This window comes from Myxocyprinus asiaticus, chromosome 48, assembly GCF_019703515.2.
Source record: "Myxocyprinus asiaticus isolate MX2 ecotype Aquarium Trade chromosome 48, UBuf_Myxa_2, whole genome shotgun sequence".
In the NCBI taxonomy this organism is placed as follows: Eukaryota; Metazoa; Chordata; class Actinopteri; order Cypriniformes; family Catostomidae; genus Myxocyprinus; species Myxocyprinus asiaticus.
Window position 1 is genome coordinate 28,990,948 of NC_059391.1, and position 24,775 is coordinate 29,015,722.

General features: G+C 35.0%; 2 protein-coding genes across 2 annotated transcripts in view; both read left to right on the forward strand.

The window, feature by feature from the left end:
- LOC127437102 (integrin alpha-11-like) overlaps positions 1 to 24,775 on the forward strand; it is a 563,744-nt gene that overhangs the window by 205,840 nt on the left and 333,129 nt on the right. The window lies entirely within an intron of this gene.
- LOC127437117 (neuronal acetylcholine receptor subunit alpha-7-like) overlaps positions 20,384 to 24,775 on the forward strand; it is a 41,887-nt gene continuing 37,495 nt past the window's right edge. Inside the window, exon 1 of the mRNA XM_051691816.1 lies at positions 20,384 to 20,572. Within this exon, the coding sequence (XP_051547776.1) occupies positions 20,518 to 20,572 (55 nt within the window). The 5' untranslated portion in view covers positions 20,384 to 20,517. The remainder of the gene's footprint in view (positions 20,573 to 24,775) is intronic.

The window sequence follows — 24,775 nt, forward strand, 5'->3', positions numbered from 1 at the left end:
GGAAACAAAATAAAATCTCATATTTTTTTCATTTGATTTAAGCTGCAATGTGACTTGCTATCGACAGGTTTCGTTTACAGAGGTGTGTGTGTGTGTGTGTGTGTGTGTGTGTGTGTGTGTGTGTGTGTGTGTGTGTTGAAAAATAAACGCATTGCATTATCAGTGCTTGCATTTTTATTTATTTATTTATTTTTGGGAAGCAATTTCACATGGTAGGTATCATTCGGTCCATTATATTTCGCTTTGTAAATTCGCCTTGTAGCAGCAAGTGAAGATTATGCATCTGTGCTCTACTGCTTTTCCTGCAATTCCAAGGCTGAATTTCCAACCAAATTTGAACCACTAAAATTATAGATGCAAAATATAATGGTCCGAATATTACCTGTCAAATAATCGACAACGAATGACTCTAATGAGTCGGTTCTTTTGAATCTACAGCGTGAAATATAAAGAGCGACCAGTGTAGCCTGATTCCCAAACAAATGACTCTAATGAGTCTGTTCCAGCGACTTTCAAACACGCAGCATTTACAAAGGCAGAAACTGTTGTAATGATCTCTCACTATCTTCCTCGGTCGAATGCGTTCCCTCAGTTATGTAAATCTCCAGCTGAAAGAGAATAAAGAGAGAGAGAAAATGCGATTAGAGCAATATTTGATCCCAGTGCCATTAAAGCATAAAATCATGAATTCTATGATATTATACTTTCATTCCGGAGCCCTGGCTTCAGAATTTACATTTGTAATATTTTCCACCAGATGGCGCCATTTTTCTCATGTTTAGCCTATGGAGCAAATACATGCTTTTCCCCTATTCTCTGTTTGCTGTATTATAGAGCACTGCAGGACAACTGAATAAATGATGCAGCTAAAATTGTGTGTGTGTGTGTGTGTTGGTATGAATATCAGTGTGTGTTTGTATGTGTGTATTTTGTTGTTTTTTTTGGGGGGGGTGGGGGGGGATTGTTCCCCTTTTTTCTCCCAATTTTGGTATGCCCAATTCCCAATGCGCTCTAAGTCCTCATGGTCGCATAGTGATTCGCCTCAGTCCTGGTGGCGGAGGACGAATCCCAGTTGCCTTCATGTCTGAGACAGCCAACCCGCACATCTTATCACGTGGCTTGTTGAGCGTGTTGCCACGGAGACATAGCGCGTGTGGAGGCTTCACGCCATCCACCACGGCAACCACGCTCAATTCACCACGCGCCCCACTGAGAACAAACCACATTATAGCGACCACGAGGAGGTTACCCCATGTGACTCTACCCTCCCTGGCAACCGGGCCAATCTGGTTGCTTAGGAGACCTGGCTGGAGTCACTCAGCACGCGTTTGTATGTGTGTATTGAGAAATTTATGTGTCTGTGTGTGTGTGTGTAAAAAAACAACAGTGGCATTATGTAAAGAAACTGGCATTTAAAGGGTTAAAATCCTGAAAATAAATGAATATTTGGTAGTTATGATCAGGACTGATGTTGGTTAAAAAAATTAACTCAATGAAAGTGGAAAATAATATTAATATATAATAGTTTTATGGCAGTTTTTTGACGTGGACAATTTGTCTTCTAAGGACCTCCGAGTATCTTTTTTAAATTGATGCACAAGGGTTAAATAGCCGTTTATTGTAATTCAGACCGTGTTCGCCTCATCAAAGGCCTTCCTCTTCGGGGCGAGAGCACTGGTCTCATGAGATCAACTGGTAACGAGGGCATATTTACAATTCTAAGATATGGGGTTAATTAAACTCTTCCACATCTCGACACAGCAGGAAAACTGCAGGTGGATCTAAAATCCAATTTCAGTTCAGGATATTGTAAGAGTTTTGCTAGGTTTCACTTTTTTTCAGTCAGTGTGTCCAATGAAACTTTACAGTATTTTGTCACAATATCTGTCACTTGGTTGAAGCTCGGCAAATTAGTTGTCAACATGTACAAGTACTGTGAGCACTCCTTTAAAAGTGTTGACACAGAAGACAAATGACCACAAAAAAATAAATATATATATATATAAATTATTTAAGTGACATATTGCTTCATTGTTATTATTATTAAATATCAAATGTGATTGTTATTATTAATTTATTAAATCCTATAATGGTAAATAGCATTACTTATTGTCACTTACTAAAGAAAGCAAATATATATTGTTGTGTTTAAAGGGATAGTTCATCCAAAAATGAAAATTCTCTCATCATTTACTCACTCTCATGCCATCCCAGATGTGTATGACTTTCTTTCTTCAGCAGAACACAAATTAAGATTTTAGAAGAATATTTCAGCTCTGTAGGTCCATACAATGCAAATGAATGGTGACCAGAACTTTGAAGCTCCAAAAATCACATAAAGGTAGCATAAAATTAATCCAGTGGTTTAATCCATGGCTTCTGAAGTGATATAATAGTTGTGGGTGAGAAACAGATCAATATTTTACTCCTTTTTTACTATAAATCTCCAACTTTTACCAGCCAGTAAACCAGTAGGTGGCGATAAGCACAAAGAATGTGAATCGCCAAAAAATCGATTCACTTCCTCATCCATACTTATCAAATCTCTTCAGAAGACATGGATTAAACCACTGTAATCTTATGTATTAGTTTATGCTACACTTATGTGCTTTTTGAAGCTTTAAAGTTTTGGCCACCATTCACTTGCACTGTATGGACCTACAGAGCTGAAATATTCTTCTAAAATCTTTATTTGTGTTCTGCAGAAGAAAGAAAGTCATACACATCTGGGATGACATGAGGGTGAGTAAATGATGAGAGAATTTTTATTTTTGGGTGAACTATCCCTTTAAAGCATGCACAGATTCTGGCCCCCAATCTATTTGGATATTAACTCTTTGGCACCACTAGTGGCACCAAACAGAATTACAGAAATGATTGTTTCAGAGGTTTGATTGGTTGGGCAGAATGTGTTATTTTGTTCATCTCTGCACTTCAGTTTTTGCTGGGAAGAGCTGTCGGAGCGCACTGGACAGGATGAGAACCCAAAACCCCTGGCAGTCGATTCTCAGTGTAATCTGAGACTTTATGAACTGGATCCTCATGATCGGGTGAACCTAATGTGTGAGAGCCCCTCTGATACTCTACTGCAGTGTGCTAAAGACAAACACTCAGGTGAGCAGAGAAACTCATTCAAATGCTACAACATTAGGTTGTGAATTTTAAATATCTGTCAGTATTTAAATGAATAGCTCACTCAAAAATGAACATTTTGTCGTTTTTTTTTATCTATTTTTTTTACTCACCCTCATTTTGTTCCAAACCTGTGTGCAGTTATTTTATTTTTTTTTTCTGTGGAACACAAAATGATACATTTTGAAGAATTTATATGTAACTTTGTTGCATATAACAACAGTTCATAGTGACCACAACTGATTTTCAATGAATAATGATTTAATTTCTTGCTTTTCCTCACACAAAGCTATCGTATGACTTCAGAGGACTTGGAATATAGTACACGAGTCATATAGACTACTTTTATGGGGATTTTGTTCAAAGCTCAAAAGGCTCAGTCCCCATTCAGTGTAAGAGCCAAGAGCAAAGTCTCCCTCATTTCAAAATGAGTCCCTTTTGTATTTTGGGCTTGTTTATATTCAAAAGTCCCGTTATGCACTAAAATGTTATTTTGTCTGGTTATTATTGGGTTTTTGGTTGAACATAAACTGCATCGGGATTTTATTTATTTTGGACTCTTGTAGCCTCTATATCCGTGCCCTTCATAGTAAAGATCTATAAAGATTTATACATTTTGACATTCTATGAATCAATTTTTAAAAACAATTTCGCGAGCGATTAATCTGATCTTTTCCATCACCTTATTTATCGGTATCGCCAAAATCCACTATCGATCGACCTCTAAACTGGACATCACCCGATGGAAACACAGACACAGTTCTGGCCTACTGGGACCTGGAGGGACAAATTGTCAGGTATCACCATGTGTATTCAATTGCTGTACCTGTCAAACGTCCCATGAGAAATTGACAAACTTGCTTTCCAGATTTGGCCAATAATAGCCACTTTTTGAAATGTCTACTCTAATCAAGGCTTAGAATACACAATAATGTATTTAAATTATTTGAATTATATATTATATTTATAATTGGTTAAACTTTTGTATTATTAAATTGTCTTTATTTGGTGGCCTTTTTTAGCATGTAATTTTAGCAGTTAATTGTGAATAATTCAACTAATCTAATTACATTATTAATTACAAATAATTACAATTTAATAGACAGCTAACAAAATATGGCTAACAAAATAACATTCATTATTTATAATTGCTTAAACTATATTAAGCTATATGAAATTCTTTATTTGGGGGCCTTTCTCAGCAAATATTAATATACAAGATTAGTTTGATTAATTAATCAGCACATCCTGTAATTAATTTTATTTAAAAAAAAAATAATTGACAGCTTACAAATTATAGCTAACCTAAAAACTTTATGATATATATTATATTTATAATTATTTAAACTAGTATATATTAAATTATCTTCATTTGAGAGCCTTTCTCAGTAAATATTAATATGCAATTGATTGCGATTAATTTGATGAATTAATTGGCACGTAATTAATTTGATTAATTAATTGGCACATAATTAATTTGATGAATTTTTTTTTCAATTGACAGCAAACAAAATTTAGTTAATAAAAAATAAATATATATATATTGTTTATAATTATTTAAAAACATTTTTAAAAAATTATTATTATTAAATCTTAATTTGGGGGCCTTAGCAATTATTGAAATGTGATTAATATGTGATTAATTGTGATTAATTTGATTATCATGCAATTAATTTGATTAAAATGTTATAGATTGAAAACTAACAAACTATAACTAACTAAAAATCCTTAAAAGTAAAACGTCTGTACACATGACAGTTATTAGAATATGGAATGTGGAAAATACTGTATGTTTAATTGTCACGAAAATAATGTTACTATGCAAAAAATCTTAATAGTCCAAAAATAGGCGTTATTTTTTTATGCAAAACATAACTTTGCACCGCAGGTACAGTTGACTCACTCTGCCATCTGAACACATGGGGGCGCTGTTCAATGCCCATGCATGCTCTGCAGGTAAACACAAACTTACCAATATTTTTCAATTAATAAATACAAAACAGCAACAATGAGTAAAGCACTGCACTTTTTTATGAATTATTGAATTTATTATATTCATTCTGGCACTAAACTATTATAGAGTGCAACAGTCTGATTCTGGAAGTAAAAATCTCATTAATTTTCTTCATAGGCAAACTTGATTTTTAACGATAAATTATACATTTTTAAAGACAGACCTTCCATGAGCTCTGAGGTTGTTACTCGATGGTATATGCTTCTGTTAAATCCATCAGTCTGCCTTATTTCAACCTAATAAAAAAAATAAATCGTGTTTAATAGCAGAATTTCTGGTGAAGAACTACACTACCCATAATCCTAAAGAGAGCTCCACCAATCAGAGAATTGCAGCATACAAAGTGCGCCAAAAGAGCTCTGCAGCAACCGCCCACTCCCTTGGCGCACTGTGAAATGACTTTTATAGTTGAATCTATCAGAATATTTTGCAATAGAATTAAAATATTATTTCTATACTCATAATCAGCAACTTTAAATCAATGGTTTGATGTTTTTCCATCGTTTTTTATTTGTTATTCACAATGCTTCATGAGATTGTAGGTCATTCCTTCATTAAAGGCGTTAAGGACTCAGTCTTGTAGTTTTTGTCAGATTTTTTCACAGGAAAAATACTTCGAAACCAAGACGGCTAAAAAGGGGGGCGGACACTGTTGGGGTATTTTCCGCCAATGATTTTACTATGGAATCAGATTTCAGAGCTGGAAATGTCAATTTTTTAATGATCTTTTTGGTTGAATCTTGAACGCAGGCCGGACTGAAGAATCACCAACTGGACACAGTCGATTTCTTCCTGAAGAGTAAAGAGAATATCTTGAGTCCTGCGTCTGTGTTTATTCTTCCCAATCAAACATCAGCCGTCTCGACCCAAACCCAGCTGAGGAGTAAGAACATCTGCTTTAATGAGATCTTCTGATCACTAACGACCTCATACAGCCACAGTCTCTCATTACAATGACAATTAAAAGTTCTTCAGAAGATCTCGGTCATTAACGGGCAGCATCAAGCGTCTTATTTTAGCTCAAGACCTCATTAAAGTTTGTTTCATGACCTATGTGGGGGGGGAAAAAGCAGTCTGGAGTTTGCTTTTAATATTACTAGTGTGTTGTATATTAATCACCAGAGGAGACAGAGTGAGAATGGAATGGGCTGATTCGGGATAAAGCGGATTTATTCAACGTCAGACGGAGTTAATGCAGTTAGCACAACTATTGATGGATGAAGGGTGTTTTATCTAGAGAAACCGCCTGGCGGTAATGTGCGATGTGTGTTTATTTAGCTTTACTTTGGGGACAAAATTGTCTGCAGAAATGAGCTAATCTGACAAAACGTCCCCAAAGGGGAAAGGCAGGGTTAGGGTTGATCTGCTGTTATTATAATTATGATGTCATCTCAGTGTTGTCATTTAGATTTGACAACCTCCATCTGAGGATATTCGGGGACATCCTTAATTGTGAAACTGATTAAAAAATAAAGGGAATATGGTTAAAAAGTATACGGCAAAAATTGTTCTTCCAGGCTTATGAATTAAAAACATAAAGCGCTACCAGTGTAGTCTGATTCCCGAAAGAATGACTCTTATGAACCTGTTCGTTTGAATCAAAAACAAAAAACTCCCCTCCGTCAATCAACCATTTCAACCCCTTTATCTGTTAATAACACGCAACATAGCATATCACTCTATGCTGGTGATATATTGCTATACGTGGACAATGTCCCTCAATCCCTCCCCTGTTTGTTAACTCTATCTCTTTAGTGCCATGTCGGGGTATAAGATCAACTTGTCCAAATCTGTACTGATGCCCTTAACTTCTGTAATAGAGAGAATTGTCTTGCCCATCACTGTTGCACTAGTCAAACACTTCAAATACCTTGGAGATGAGATCTATCCTTCATTATACGGCATCACAGTTATAACTTTAACAACATATTTAAACAGGTGGATGTAGATTTATAAAGATGGATGTGCTTTCCTAATTTACTTCGAGCTTGCATTTCCATGGTTAGGATGAATGTGCTTCCTCAAATTAACTTTTTTAGCTCTATGATCCCTCTCCCTCCCCCGTCAGGATATTGGGACAGACTCCATACTAAAATCTCTAAATTCATATGGAAAGGGAAGTGGCCGCGTATTAAGTTCTCTACTCTGGAGCATGACAAATCTGTGGATGGGCCTGGCTGCAACAAATTTTAAGTTTTATCACTACTCTTTTGTTTTGTGATCTATTCTGGCTTGGCTCTGACACTCCTGTATCTTGGTATCATCTTGAAAATGTCTGGTCACTCCATATGATCTGCAGGATTTAGTTTACTCCAGTATTCCGTTAAGATACTGCAGGTTACATTTTGGACCCATAATCACATACCTTCTTATTACTTGGCAATTAGCAGAAAGACTCACAAATTCTGTTACAAAGTGGCATTTTAATTCTCCTATTTTCTATTACTTTTTTCCAAACTGGAGAAACAAAGGAATGCAAAGATTAGGAGATATCTTTAGCAAGGATGGCCTACGTACATTCCAGGATTTACAGTCTCAATATGAGTTGCCAGGATCCTTTTTGTTTTTTTATCTGTGTCTTCGTTCAGCAATGCATGCCTGTGGTGTTCCCTATATACCCTCTTCACAAATTACTTGATATTGGGAACAAAACAAAAGGACTAGCGTCTGCTATCTATGTTTATCTTCTAAAAGCCTCATATAAACCTCTTGTAGCTATTCCTATTTGGATTAGGGATTTGAATCACACAGGTGATGGGATCTGGTGGGACCATGTCTGGAATAACATCACTCTAGCTTCCAAAAATCCTAATCATCAAATGATCCATTTTAATTTTATCCACAGAATTGACCTAACCCCTAGGAGATGTTATCAAATGAAACTGGTCTCTAGTCCTTTGTGCACGCTCTGCTCCCAAGGTGCAATGGGTGCATTTCTACACATGTAGCTCACTTCTGGAATCAGATTGTTTTATCTTTGTCCACTATTCTTAATATGAATATACCTTGCTCTTGTTTAATGTTCATTCTAAATGATGATTCCAATTTTAAGTTTACATTACAACAGAAGCGGATGTGGTTGGCAGGCCTCAACGTGGCTAAAAAGATGCTGGCGCTATGTTGGGAGCCTCCTCATTCTCTTTCTTGGCATCATTGGGTTCATATCATATGGAACATTCTATAGCTCGGATCCATGGAGCTGGAGGGGGAGGGGATAATGGATGCTTGGACTGCCGCTGGTGAGGCAGTTAAATCCCTCTAGGACTCTAGAAATCTGATTCCTGAACAAATGAGTCTTATAAGCTGGTTCTTTTGAATCAATAACAGTACAGTGCTACCAGTTCAGTATGATTCCCGACAAATGATTCTTGTAGACCAGTTCTTTTGAATCAAAAACAAAAAGCACTACCAGTGTAATTTGATTCCTGAGCAAATGACTCTTATGAGCTGGTTCTTTTCAATCAATAACAGTACAGTGCTACCAGTGCAGTCTGATTCCCGACAAATGATTCTTGTGGACCAGTTCTTTTGGATCAAAAACAAAAAGCACTACCAGTGTAATTTGATTCCTGAGCAAATGACTCTTATGAGCTGGTTCTTTTCAATCAATAACAGTACAGTGCTACCAGTGCAGTCTGATTCCCGACAAATGATTCTTGTGGACCAGTTCTTTTGGATCAAAAACAAAAAGCACTACCAGTGTAATTTGATTCCTGAGCAAATGACTCTTATGAGCTGGTTCTTTTCAATCAATAACAGTACAGTGCTACCAGTGCAGTCTGATTCCTGAACAAATGATTCTTGTGAACCGGTTCTTTTGAATCAAATACATACTGTACAGTGCTTCCAGAGCAGTCTGATTTCCGAACAAATGATTCTTATGAACCAGTTCTTTTGAATCAAAAACAAAAAGCTCTACCAGTGTAATTTGATTCCTGAGCAAATGAGTCTTATGAGCTGGTAATTTTCAATCAATAACAGTACAGTGCTACCAGTGCAGTCTGATTCCTGACCAAATGATTCTTATGAATCAGTTCTTTTGAATCAAAAACAAAAAGAGCTACCAGTGTAATTTGATTCCTGAGCAAATGAGTCTTATGAGCTGGTAATTTTCAATCAATAACAGTAAAGTGCTACCAGTGCAGTCTGATTCCCGACCAAATGATTCTTGTGAATCAGTTCTTTTGAATCAAAAACAAAAAGAGCTACCAGTGTAATTTGATTCCTGAACAATTGACTCTTATTAGCTTGTTCTTTTCAATCAAAAACTAAAAGCCTGACTAATGTAGTCTGATTCCCGAACAAATGATTCTTGTGATCTAGTTATAGTATATTTATAGTTTAGTTATAGTATAGTTTATTGTAGTATAGTTTAGTTATCATACAGTATAATGTAGTGTAGTTTAGTTATAGCATAGTTATAAATTAGTTATAGTATAGTTATAGTTTAGTTATAGTATATTGTAGTATATTTTAGTTATCATAGAGTATACTGTAGTGTAGTTTAGTTATAGTATAGCTATAAATTAGTTATAGTATAGTTATAGTTTAGTTATAGTATATTGTAGTATAGTTTAGTTATCATAGAGTATACTGTAGTGTAGTTTAGTTATAGTATAGTTATAGATTAGTTATAGTATAGTTATAGTTTAGTAATAGTATAGTATATTGTAGTATAGTTTAGTTATCATATAGTATACTGTAGTGTAGTTTAGTTTAGTTATAGTATAGTTATAGTTTAGTTATAGTATAGTTATAGTTTAGTTATAGTATAGTATATTGTAGTATAGTTTAGTTATCATACAGTATACTGTAGTTTAGTTTAGTTATAGTATAGTTATAGTTTAGTTATAGTATAGTATATTGTAGTATAGTTTAGTTATCATACAGTATACTGCAGTGTAGTTTAGTTATAGTATAGTTATAGTTTAGTAATAGTATAGTATATTGTAGTATAGTTTAGTTATCATACAGTATACTGTAGTTTAGTTATAGTATAGTTATAGTTTAGTTATAGTATAGTATAGTATATTGTAGTATAGTTTAGTTATCATACAGTATAATATAGTGTAGTTTAGTTATAGTATAGTATATTGTAGTATAGTTTAGTTATCATACAGTATACTGCATTGTAGTTTAGTTATAGTATAGTTATAGATTAGTTATAGTATAGTTATAGTTTAGTTATAGTATAGTATATTGTAGAATAGTTTAGTTATCATACAGTATAATGTAGTGTAGTTTAGTTATAGTATAGTTATAGATTTGTTATAGTATAGTTATAATTTAGTTATAGTATATTATATTGTAGTATAGTTATTGTTTAGTTTAGTAATAGTATATTGTAGTATAGTTTAGTTATCGTACAGTATACTGTAGTGTAGTATAGTTATAGTATAGTATAGTTATAGTTTAGTTATAGTATAGTATATTGTAGTATAGTTTAGTTATCATACAGTATACTGTAGTGTAGTATAGTTATAGTATAGTTATAGTATAGTTATAGTTTAGTTATAGTATAGTATATTGTAGTATAGTTTAGTTTTCATACAGTATACTGTAGTGTATTTTAGTTATAGTATAGATATAGTTTAGTAATAGTATAGTGTACTGTTGTATAGTTTAGTTATCTTACAGTATACTGTAGTGTAGTATAGTTATAGAATAGTATAGTTATAGTTTAGTTATAGTATAGTATATTGTAGTATAGTTTAGTTATCGTACAGTATACTGTAGTGTAGTATAGTTATAGTATAGTTATAGTATAGTTATAGTTTAATACTGTATAGTATAGTGTAGTATAGTTATCATATAGTATAGTTTAGTACTGTATAGTATAGTTTAGTTATAGTATAGTGTAGTATAGTTATCGTATAGTATAGTTTAGTACTGTATAGTATAGTTTAGTTATAGGATAGTTTAGTGTATTTTTGTTTTGTTTACTTTAAAGAATAAGTCTGTTGTATAACTGTATTGCTTGTGTTTCTCCAAACTGACCTTTTTCCTCTATGTGCTGTTTTGGGGCATACGGCGATCACTGCAGAACTGAAGAATGCTTTAGTGAAGGTTCTCACTCTACTGAAATATGCAACTGAGAGCTACTCGAAGGTATTTCATTTCCTTTAGATCACATGTGTTCCTCATTTCCTAAAAGTCAAACATGAAATCTGCTTCTATTGTGCATGATTTGTCATTTCACATTATTCATTGTGTATGCATGCATGTGTGTGTGTTTTTAGGACTGTGTCAGGCCATTAAATGTGTGAAAGTGGCCAAACTGGTGACTCTTCAGCTGCACTTCCTGAATCACGGACAGGATGAGCAAGTCATCAACCTGCGTCCAGCAGAACTCCAGAATGCCATTGTTGCTCTACCGCGCTGTTACCAGGTTTTCACTTCAACACTCATTCTGCACTTAATAATATAGAAACATAACTCGTCATTTAAACAATCGCCATTTAGATCCCACCACACAGTTTAAAGCAACAGTTCCCCTATAAATTACAATTTTCACCATTTACTCACCCTCATGTTGTTCCAAACCCATATGACTTTCTTTCCTCTGTGCAAAACACAAAAATAGATGTTTAGCAGAATATTCACAATGCTCTTTTACAAACAATGTAAGCATATGGTGACTAGGGGCTGTCAAGGTCCAAAAAGGACTAAAAAAGCACCATAAAAGTAGTCCAGACAATATGTGCATTATATATCCTTCTATATTCCTATAAGTCTTCTGTTGTCATACGAAAGCTTTGTGTGTGGAACCGACAAGTCGTTATTCACTGAAAATCTCCCACTCCACCACAGCTCTCAAATCTCATGTATTCAAGTACAGGTTTGGAACGACATGAAAGTGAGTAAATGATGACTGAATTTTCATTTTTAGGTGAACTGTTCCTTTAAGAATGACATTTAGACATTAATATACTCAGATACAATTATTATGGATGGTGACATTTACAGTATAAAAGAGTAACATTATCAAATTATTCAGTGAGCTGTGAACTTGTTGGTTTTGTTTATTTTGCGTCTCCCCCCACAGGCGTTTGTGTTGTCCGAAGCGTACAACTACAGCCTGGACTGGGCTGAGGTTCTGTATCAAAAGGTCATTCTGAAAGGAGACTTTAACTACTCGGAGGAGTTTAAACGACACAGATCGCTGCCCTCAAGTCTGTTTGAAGACATTTCAAAAAAGTGAGCAGCAATCTTGAGCTAATGGAATGATTCAGAGGTTTGAATAGACTTTTATACCACTGAAGCATTGAATTGTATTGTATCTGTAAGTATTGTAATTATTTTTGTGCAGAATGTCACATCACAAACTACCAACAAGCTGCAGTCAGTATCTGAAGAAGCTGCTGACGTACTGCGAGGACATTTACACGCATTATAAATTGGCGTACGAGCACAAGTTTCTCGATGGGGCAAACATATTTCTCACTGAAACAGCACTGACTAAATCTGATTTATTCAAATGAATCTTATATACATCAAGAGAAATGTATATACTGTAAATGCTAATGTTGCATTTGATATGCTGTGTTTGACATGAATTGGTTGAATCACAATCTAAACTTTGGTTATCCTTTATTAATTTCTTGTAAAAAAAAATTAAAAATGTAAGTCAAATTTAAATTCTCTTCAACAAAAACAAATTGGTTTCATACATCTGTGTTTGTGTGGTTTGTGTCAGCACAGAAAAACAGCAGGTTTTACCCCATTAACACTGTAATATACTGTGTTTTACTGCTGTTTTTGGAGCGGCGAGAGACCTAAATGACGTACAGCAGGGTTGCAGAAAAGACACCAGAATATAGAGGCAAGGAGAACATTAGGGGAACGTTCTCCAGATGTAAAGAGAACGTTCCATTTCTGTAAAAATAATCTCTCCTGGCTCTCCTAGTTTTTGGTTCACTCTGGGAACCAAAAACTAATGTTCCCGGAACATTCTAGAAACAAAAATATTGTGAGCTGGGTTTGAAGTTTATATTTACTGTGTGTGTATATATATATATATATATATATATATATATATATATATATATATATATATATATATATATATATATATATATTACAGTTGAAGTCAGAAGTTTACATACACTTAGGCTGAAGTCATTAAAACTAATTTTTTAACCACTCCACAGATTTAATATTAGCAAACTATAGTTTTGGCAAGTTGTTTAGGACATCTACTTTGTGCATGATACGAGTAATTTTTCCAACAATTGTTTACACACAGATTGTTTCACTTTTAATTGACTATATCACAATTTCAGTGGGTCAGAAGTTTACATACACTAAGTTAACTGTGCCTTAAAGCAGCTTGGAAAATTACAGAAAATGATGTCAAGCCTTTAGGCAATTAGCCAATTAGCTTCTGATAGGAGGTGTACTGAATTGGAGGTGTACCTGTGGATGTATTTTAAGGCCTACCTTCAAACTCAGTGCCTCTTTGCTTGAAATCATGGGAAAATCAAAATAAATCAGCCAAGATCTCCTTCATCCTTGGAAGCAATTTCTAAACACCTGAAGGTATCATGTTCATCTGTACAAACAACAGTATGCAAGTATAAACACCATGGGACCACACAGCCATCATACCGCTCAGGAAGGAGACGCATTCTGTCTTCTAGAGCTGAACATAGTTTGGTGCGAAAAGTGCAAATCAATCCCAGAACAACAGCAAAGGACCTTGTGAAGATGCTGGAGGAAACAGGTAGACAAGTATCTATATCCACAGTAAAACGAGTCCTGTATCAACATAACCTGAAAGGCTGCTCAGCAAGGAAGAAGCCACTGCTCCAAAACCGCTATAAAAAAGCCAGACTACAGTTTGCAAGTGCACATGGGGACAAAGATCTTACTTTCTGGAGAAATGTCCTCTGGTCTGATTAAACAAAAATTGGACTGTTTGGCCATAATGGCCATCGTTATGTTTGGAGGAAAAAGGGTGAGGCTTGCAAGCCGAAGGACACCATCCCAACCGTGAAGCATGGGGGTGGCAGCATCATGTTGTGGGGGTGCTTTGCTGCAGGAGGGACTGGTGCACTTCACAAAATATCTCAAGACATCAGCCAGGAAGTTAAAGCTCGGTCGCAAGTGGGTTTTCCAAATGGACAATGACCCCAAGCATGCCCCTGAAGTTGTGGCAAAATGGCTTAAGGACAACAAAGTCAAGATATTGGAGTGGCCATCACAAAGCCCTGACCTCAATCCGATAGAAAATTTGTGGACAGAACTAAAAAGGCATGTGCGAGCAAGGAGGCCTACAAACCTGACTCAGTTACACCAGTTCTGTCTGGAGGAATGGGACAAAATTCCAGCAACTTATTTTGAGAAATTTGTGGAAGGGTACCCAAAATGTTTGACCCAAGTTAAACAATTTAAGGCAATGCTACCAAATACTAACAAAGTATGTACACTTCTGACCCACTGGGAATGTGATGAAAGAAATAAAAGCTGAAATAATTCATTGTCTCTACTATTATTCTGACATTTCACATTCTTAAAATAAAGTAGTTATCCCAACTGACCTAAGACAGGGAATGTGTCATGGTCCTGTCACTCTGTCAGTCTGTCTTGTTTTTGTCACCTGTTGCGTGCATTGCGTGGTGTTTGCCTCGCAATGTACACTCAGGTTTCGTTTATTGTGAGAATGCGTGGTATTGCTTTGTTTGGCATTGCTACGCATTCTCTCATCTTGTTTGTCGGTTGGCATGGGCATATATTGCCTTATTGTCTTGCCGATGTGTGCTCATGCCATTCGTGTGTTTTTTTCAACTGGCCGCCAGTGCGTAGTGCTGTTTAAGCAGCTTTATGGGCTATGGCAGGATGATAAGTCCGTGTGGGGGTATGCCCTTGAATTTATATCATTGTCCTCGGGTCTGGGATACGATCAGACCTTCCTAATCGATCTCTTTTGAGCAGGTTTGAATAAGTCATTTAGATCCATTTTCCCAGAACGTGTGAGGATGCAGAGTTTCCAGAGGCAGTCAGGCTTGCCCTTAAATGGGTGGAGAACATCACAGCCTGTGCCTCAGGGGACTTCCAATCCTCATCCCAACCCGAGGACGAGGGCACCCACCACACGGAAGTGGACGCCTCAGCCGAGCACACTGCTGCTGATCGCCAGGAGGCGGAGAGTGCTACAGCAGCAGTACTTCCCTCCGCCTGGAAGAGGAGGAGGAGGAGGCCGCCCACTCATCAGTCACTGTCAGCGCCCACGGCCACGGAGGCCGTTCCCCGTTCCATCTGCGTTTGGCTCCTGATCCTCACTGAACCTGACAGAATGTTTTCTATGATTAAATGTCAGGAATTATGAAAACTGAGTTTAAATGTATTTGGCTAAGGTGTATGTAAACTTCTGACTTCAACTGTACTTCAATTGATAATTTTTGATCCCTGTAAACGTATTTCAACATATTTCAGATATCTGGAAATGGATTTCTGATATCAATAAATTAGAGAGTAATTAAAGATATCTAAAAAGGCTTTTTTTTACTAGTTATAATAACATTACAGATATCAGAAATGAATATTGCCACTAGTGAAAACCAAATTCAAATAAAAAAATGAGCATTTTCACTATTTGTAATTGAGTTGCTGATTTCAGGAATGCTAGTAACAATGTAATAATTGGTATCAAAAATGATAATTTTGACTAGTAAGTAGTGCATTTTTTATATGTGAAATTGGAATTTCAACTAGTAAGAAATTAATTTTATTAACAGGAATTATGAACTAAGTATATGAACAGGAGTAAATGACAGATCATTGTGAAATTCTACTAGTGAAAACGCAGTTACAGATATCAAGACTTAAATAAATCTTTTGATATCAAGAATGTGTATGTCTGCGAGTGATTATGTAATTTTTATATCAATAATTATAGTTTTTGCTAGTGCAAATGTAATTACAGATATAAAAAAATTAACACTTTCACTGGTAGTGTACATACTGATATCAAGAATTAGCATTTTAACTAGTGAAAATATAATTGTTGAAATCAACTATTCAGATTCCGCACGTGAGTTAAAGTTAATTCGGCTTGCCATAAACGCTGAAGTTTAAAATTGACTCATTTAGGCCACGCCCACACCAAAAAGGATCTCATTTGAAAACGCATTCATTTTGCTTGGTTTACGCATCGCTTTCACACTAAAACGGCATTTTCATCTATCGAAAATGCTCGCTGCATACTTTGTAAGACGATGACGTTAGGAACCTGAAAACGGATTCATGCGGATGGTTGTGGCCTCAAACGAACAGTTCGAACCCACCAACTTCAGTGCCGTTTTGCTACATACGTTTAAATCACAGAAGCTATTTAAACGTCTTAAGTGCATGGTGTTTAGGAAACTTAATATGTACAAATATTCTCGTTGTTGCTTAATTTTATATCGTCAGCAGCAAGGGTGTAGATTTGGCTTGAACAATGGGGGGGTTGCAACGTGAAGCATTTACCTGTTTCCATTGATCATGGTATAAATATTGGGGTTTGTACTTGCTTGTTTTGAGTATTTTGGGGTTACCTCTCCCCCATCCCCCCTGGAAACTACGCCCCTGGTCAGCAGCATTCATGATTATATTGTGAGCATTCAATATGGCCCAGGCTCCTATGCTGTGAATCATTTCTGTTGAAATAAATGCAATGCTTGGACATCACCACTAGATATCGCTCAACACCAGGAACAATTCTGTTTCTCAAATCATATTCAAAAATCCCAAAGGTGGAAAAGACTTTATGTCACTCAGCTGCTCTGTCACAGTCAGTTCAATTATAGCTGCTGTGAGTTACAAGAAGATTGATAGGAATAAAATGTCACTGCAGCCTGTTTGTGTAACAAATCAATGTTTTAAGGATTTATTTGCACCTCCCTAAAAATAGGCAACTGCTCAAGACTATTTGAAAGATGAGCAGTTATATAGTTTTTGTGTTGGCTTGACATAATCTACATCATTTGATCCTGTGGGAGTTGCCTTGCATGATTTGTCTTGCATAGTGCAAAATATTGGAAATGTGCTGATGCATTCAGATAATTATTAATAATTCTTATTGAAAATAGTTCTCAAAATGCTGTTTAAAATAGTTTTTTGATGGAGTATAGCATTTCAGATCATCTACCCTCGATCTGCAATATTTATGTGTTATTTATGTGGCTGATGTTCACGAGATTTAAAAAAGAGGGATAAATAATCTCCATAAGATTTTTTTATTAAATCTTGGGGGTTTGCTTGCCAGTAATAAGATTTATGAGACATTAAGTTTTAGGTCAGAGACATTAAAAAGGAAGAATTTAATTGGCTCGGAAGGCACTGATCAGATTATATGATAGTTTAACCTCGTGACACAGAGCATTACTTCCTGATGGGCATCGGACAGACTTCACAGCCAGTTATAAAACTCTGGTACAAAGAGCTGAAACAACAGGGATCTCAAATGCACTGCATTAAATGGTGTGTAATACTGTAGTTAATGATGTTTGGTTTTTTTAATTCAGTGTTTTCAAGATGTTTCACATTCAGATTCAAAGTACTTTAGTGGTATTAGTCAAAGATCAATAAACATTGCACATTTTTTTAATCTATATTCATATATACAACTCTTTACTATTCTATTCTGAAAATGTACCATTCTAAGTGTATTCCATTTTTATTCAGATTTTTCTATTCTATTTTATTTTATCATACTATGGACTCCACTTCTATTCTGATAAATTATTCACTTCTGTTCTATTCTATTCTAATATTTCTTTTCTACATTATTCTGCTCTTCTGTGTAGTCCACTTCTTTTCTGTTCTATTCTGATTTTCTCTTCTATTCCATTCAACTGTGTACTCCACTCCTATTCTGTTGTATTGTGATGTAAATGTTTCTATTCTATTCTACTGTGTACTCCACTGATATTCTATTCTATTCTATTCTATTCTATTCTATTCTATTCTATTGTGTATTCCACTCCTATTTTATTCTAATATGTTTTTCTATTCTATACTAACATTTTCTATTCTGTTCTGTTCTTTTCTACTGTGTACTCCACTGGTATTCTATTCTATTCTGATTCAAGGTTTTCAATTCTATTCTATTCTATTCTATTCTATTCTATTCTATTCTATTCTATTGTGTATTCCACTTCTGTTTTATTCTGATATGTTTTTCTATTCTATTCTATTCTATTCTATTCTATTCTATTGTGTATTCCACTCCTATTTTATTCTAATATGTTTTTCTATTCTATTCTAACATTTTCTATTCTGTTCTGTTCTTTTCTACTGTGTACTCCACTGGTATTCTATTCTATTCTGATTCAAGGTTTTCAATTCTATTCTATTCTATTCTATTCTATTCTATTGTGTATTCCACTTCTGTTTTATTCTGATATGTTTTTCTATTCTATTCTATTCTATTCTATTCTATTCTATTGTGTATTCCACTCCTATTTTATTCTAATATGTTTTTCTATTCTATTCTAACATTTTCTATTCTGTTCTGTTCTTTTCTACTGTGTACTCCACTGGTATTCTATTCTATTCTGATTCAAGGTTTTCAATTCTATTCTATTCTATTCTATTCTATTCTATTGTGTATTCCACTTCTGTTTTATTCTGATATGTTTTTCTATTCTATTCTAACATTTTCTATTCTGTTCTACTGTGTACTCCACTGATATTCTGTTCTGATTTAAGGTTTCTATTCTATTCTATTCTATTCTATTCTATTGTGTATTCCACTCCTATTTTATTCTGTTTTTCTATTCTATTCTAACATTTTCTATTCTGTTCTACTGTGTACTCCACTGATATTCTATTCTGATTTAAGGTTTCTGTTCTATTCTATTCTATTGTGTATTCCACTCCTATTTTATTCTGATATGTTTTTCTATTCTATTCTAATATTTTCTATTCTGCTCTGTTCTACTGTGTACTCCACTGATATTCTGTTCTATTCTGATTTAAGGTTTTCTATTCTATTCTATTCTATTGTGTATTCCACTCCTGTTTTATTCTGATATGTTTTTCTATTCTATTCTAACATTTTCTATTCTGGTCTGTTCTGTTCTACTGTGTACTCCACTGATATTCTATTCTATTCTGATTTAAGGTTTTCTATTCTATTCTATTCTGATTTAAGGTTTTCTATTCTATTCTATTCTATTCTATTCTATTCTATTGTGTATTCCACTCCTATTTTATTCTGATATGTTTTTCTATTCTATTCTAACATTTTCTATTCTGTTCTACTGTGTAATCCACTGATATTCTGTTCTATTTTGATTTAAGGTTTCTATTCTATTCTATTCTATTCTATTGTGTATTCCACTCCTATTTTATTCTAATATGTTTTTCTATTCTATTCTAACATTTTCTATTCTGTTCTGTTCTACTTTGTACTCCACTGATATTCTATTCTATTCTGATTTAAGGTTTTCTATTCTATTCTATTCTATTCTATTCTATTGCGTATTCCACTCCTATTTTATTCTGATATGTTTTTCTATTCTGTTCTAACATTTTCTATTCTGTTCTGTTCTACTGTGTACTCCACTGATATTCTATTCTATTCTGATTTAATGTTTCTATTCTATTCTATTCTATTCTATTGTGTATTCCACTCCTATTTTATTCTGATGTTTTTCTGTTCTATTCTAACATCTAATTATATTATATTATATTATATTATATTATATTATATTATACTGCATACTCCAGTCCTATTGCGTTCTTTTCTGATTCAAGTTTTTATATGGTAAGTTTTTCTATTATATTCTATTCTTTTCCATTGCTTGTGCTATCGTTCTTTAAAATAAATGCCACTTTCTTTGATATACTGTATATATAGTTTTTTTTATCTAATGGAACTGTATTGACGTTTTAAATGTGAATTAAGTGTCCAAAGTTTTTCGCTCACTGTACCTACAAACAAACGGATGTCTAGTTTGTTAAAATGTGCTTTTCTCAAACATTCGGTATTTTTGGTTTCTTCATTTCACCGTTAATTAGTTTGACTTAATTTATATAGATTTGGGAATGTTTGAACTCCATGAGGAATATATGGAAACATCTGCCACTGAATCAGATGTGAAACATCTGTCCCCGCTGAGCGGCACGTCAGGACTGATCGCAGAGCGGCGCGTCGCGGGGAGGCGTCGCCCGCTGGCTTCCAGGTTCATCTGTTTGAGACCCGTGATTTTATGTGTCCGGTTCGGTTCTGAGATACTGCGGGCGGTCCATGAGAGCGGGTTTTTAACGCGTCTCTGTCTCCATGCGCTGCCAGAAGTGTGTACGTAATTACGTGTCATATTCCTGCGGTCCGTTCAGCGGCGCAGTTTCCGTTCATTCGACTCTTCAGCACCGGTGTGACAGTCATGAGCTCCCGGGACTGGACTCTGCGTCTGATCACTACTGCCCTCTTCATACACGGTACGTTTAACACATCACATCACTCATGAGTTTAAAATGAAATCTGCTTTTCACTGATGTTTTGTCATATCAGCGGTATAAGATGTCACATGTTGTTCTATTCTGTAATGTTTACTTTTAACATTCGATTCTAGTTTTCTGTTATTTTATGTTCTATTCTACTCTGTGTACTTCTGTTCTATTCTATGCCATTCTATTTGTTTTATTCTGTTCTATTCTCTTGTACTCTTCTTTAAACCACTTCTGTTCTATTCTCTTATTCTACTCTTATCTGGTGTTCTATTCTCTTCTATTCTCTTATTCTATTCTTATCTGGTGTTCTATTCTGTTCTATTCTCTTATTCTATTCTTATCTGGTGTTCTATTCTGTTCTATTCTGTTATTCTACTCTTATCTGGTGTTCTCTTCTATTCTGTTATTCTATTCTTATCTGGCGTTCTATTCTCTTCTATTCTGTTATTCTACTCTTATCTGGTGTTCTATTCTCTTCTATTCTGTTATTCTACTCTTATCTGGTGTTCTCTTCTATTCTGTTATTCTATTCTTATCTGGCGTTCTATTCTCTTCTATTCTGTTATTCTACTCTTATCTGGTGTTCTATTCTCTTCTATTCTGTTATTCTACTCTTATCTGGTGTTCTGTTCTATTCTGTTATTCTATTCTTATCTGGTGTTCTATTCTCTTCTATTCTGTTATTCTATTCTTATCTGGTGTTCTATTCTGTTCTATTCTGTTATTCTACTCTTATCTGGTGTTCTCTTCTATTCTGTTATTCTATTCTTATCTGGCGTTCTATTCTCTTCTATTCTGTTATTCTACTCTTATCTGGTGTTCTATTCTCTTCTATTCTGTTATTCTACTCTTATCTGGTGTTCTGTTCTATTCTGTTATTCTATTCTTATCTGGTGTTCTATTCTGTTCTATTCTGTTATTCTACTCTTATCTGGTGTTCTCTTCTATTCTGTTATTCTATTCTTATCTGGCGTTCTATTCTCTTCTATTCTGTTATTCTACTCTTATCTGGTGTTCTATTCTCTTCTATTCTGTTATTCTACTCTTATCTGGTGTTCTATTCTCTTCTATTCTGTTATTCTATTCTTATCTGGCGTTCTATTCTCTTCTATTCTGTTATTCTACTCTTATCTGGTGTTCTATTCTCTTCTATTCTGTTATTCTACTCTTATCTGGTGTTCTATTCTCTTCTATTCTGTTATTCTACTCTTATCTGGTGTTCTGTTCTATTCTGTTATTCTATTCTTATCTGGTGTTCTATTCTCTTCTATTCTGTTATTCTATTCTTATCTGGTGTTCTATTCTCTTCTATTCTGTTATTCTACTCTTATCTGGTGTTCTATTCTGTTCTATTCTGTTATTCTACTCTTATCTGGTGTTCTCTTCTATTCTGTTATTCTATTCTTATCTGGTGTTCTGTTCTCTTCTATTCTGTTATTCTACTCTTATCTGGCGTTCTATTCTCTTCTATTCTGTTATTCTACTCTTATCTGGTGTTCTATTCTGTTATCTTCTATTCTGTTATTCTATTCTTATCTGGTGTTCTATTCTGTTCTATTCTGTTATTCTATTCTTATCTGGTGTTCTATTCTGTTCTATTCTCTTATTCTATTCTTATCTGGTGTTCTATTCTGTTCTATTCTGTTATTCTACTCTTATCTGGTGTTCTATTCTGTTCTATTCTGTTATTCTATTCTTATCTGGTGTTCTATTCTCTTCTATTCTGTTATTCTACTCTTATCTGGTGTTCTATTCTGTTCTATTCTGTTATTCTATTCTTATCTGGTGTTCTATTCTGTTCTCTTCTATTCTGTTATTCTATTCTTATCTGGTGTTCTATTCTGTTCTATTCTCTCTAAATGTCCTTAAAACAAGATACATTTACTGTACTTGACATGCAAAATGACAAGATATTAAGTAGAGAAAGAGAAATCTAACAAAATATAGTGACGCTTAAAACAAGAAACAACTATTTAACATTAGGGCAACAAAAATAGGAAGGTATTTTCCCCTTTGAATAAGGTTTATATTTCTTCATTGGCAAATAGCTTTGCCAATTGTTATAGCTTGCTTTAAGAATGTTTTAGATATTTTTACTGAAAATAAACGTTACTTTTTTTTACAGTGTATCTACAGTATGTAGCTGCTGGATCCCGCCACGGAATTAAAAAATAAAAGGGTTGATTCAGACTTTATATCTCACAATTGTGAGTAATTAAGACAAATAAAGTTGCAATTTTTAAATATAAAGCTGCAATTGCAAGAAAGTTGACGGGGTGATCAGGACCCGACAAGAAGGACTGTTGTACCAGCCTGGAGGGGTTCATTTTGCCACAAAATCCGTCTGACTGTACATTATCCCACTTATTACATGGCTAGTAACCAAATAAATAAATACATAGAAATAAAATATTGATTTGCGTTTAAATTATGTAATTATGTGACAGGAAAGAAATTGCTGAACAGCTGAAATCCACCTCCGGTTTGAGTTCTGCTGGAGTGTATTTTATAATTAATGAATGTCTGACTTCTCATTATGCATCTTTTTACAAGACTACTTGCCAAATAAATAAATAAATGCTCATGAAACATTGATTTGAGTTTAAGTTATTTTCTTAGGTTACTTGTAGAGATCGCACAGTGATCCAAGAAGCAGGAAAGATGGCTCGCAATACCCGGATGAGCGGTCTGATACGTGAATGTGCGGTTGTTACCGAGAAATATCAGACCACTAGATGGCGCCATTGAACAATCAGAATTGAGCTTTCCAGAGAGCCGTGTAATAATGAGAAATAAAGTTGCAATGGCAAATATAGATCTTGTAATTATGAAAAATAAGTTTAAATCTTGTAATTACAAGAAATAAAGTAACAATTATGGGTATATATCTCTTTATTATGAAAAATACAATTGCATTTGCAAGATATAAACCTGCAATTGGAGAAATAAAGTCACATTTGTAAGATACAAAGTCGCAGTTGCGTGATATAAACTTAGAAATACTAATTTACATCTCATAATTATGAGAAATAAACACAATTGCAATACAAAAACACAATTGTGTTTTTTTGTTTTTTTATCCCAGGCTATGGGATAAACTGCCAGGGTGTAAATATTTGCTTCGACAATTATTTAATTGCGTTTCTTTATTAAATGATGTGCAGAATGATGAACTATGACATTTTGTCACAAATTGATTTTTATCAGTGATTTTGGTGCTTTCAATTTGGTGAGCTATTTTCAAAAATACCCAGAAGACACAAAAGTACAGTAGGCACAATCAAATGTGTTCAGGTCGGAAGTCAATATGGGATCCGGATTTGGTGGTTGTTTACAGCTGGAAATAGTATATTACATAAAAAATGTGTGTGTGCGTGTCTGTGTGCGTTTGTGTGCGTGTCTGTGTGTATGTGTGTGTGTGTGTGTGCGTGTCTGTGTGTGTGTGTGTGTGTGTGTGTGTGTCTGTGTGTGTGACTGTGTCTGTGTGTGCGTGTGCGTGTGTGTGTGTGTCTGTGTGCGTGTCTGTGTGTGTGTCTGTGTGTGCGTGTCTGTGTGTGTGTGTGTGTGTGTCTATGTGTGTGTCTGTGTGTGCCTGTGTGTGTGTCTCTGTGTGTCTGTGTGTGTGTCTGTGTGTGTGTGTGTGTGTGTGTGTGTGTGTGTGTCTGTGGGTGTGCGTCTGTGTGTGTGTGCGTGTTTGTGTGTCTGTGGGTGTGCGTCTGTGTGTGTGTGTCTGTTTGTGTCTGTGTGTGTGTCTGTGTGTCTGTGTGTGTGTGTGTGCGTGCGTGTCTGTGTGTCTGTCTGTGTGTGTCTGTGTGTCTGTCTGTGTGTGTGTGTGTGTGCTTCTGTGTGTGTGTGTGTGTGTCTGTGTGTTTCTGTGTGTGTGTGTGTGTGTGTGTGTGTGTGTGTGTGTGTGTCTCTGTGTGTGTGTCTCTGTGTGTGCGTGTGTGTGTGTGTGTGTGTGTGTCTGTGTCTGTGTGTGTGCGTGTGTGTGTGTGTGTCTGTGTCTGTGTGTTTCTGTGTGTGTGTGTGTGTGTATGTGTGTGTCTGTGTGTGTGTGTGTGTGTGTGTGTCTGTGTGTGTGCGTGTGTGTGTGTCTGTGCCTGTATGTTTCTGTGTGTGTGTGTGTATGTGTGTGTCTGTGTGTGTGTGTGTGTGTGTGTGTGTGTGTGTGTGTGTGTCTGTGTGTTTGTT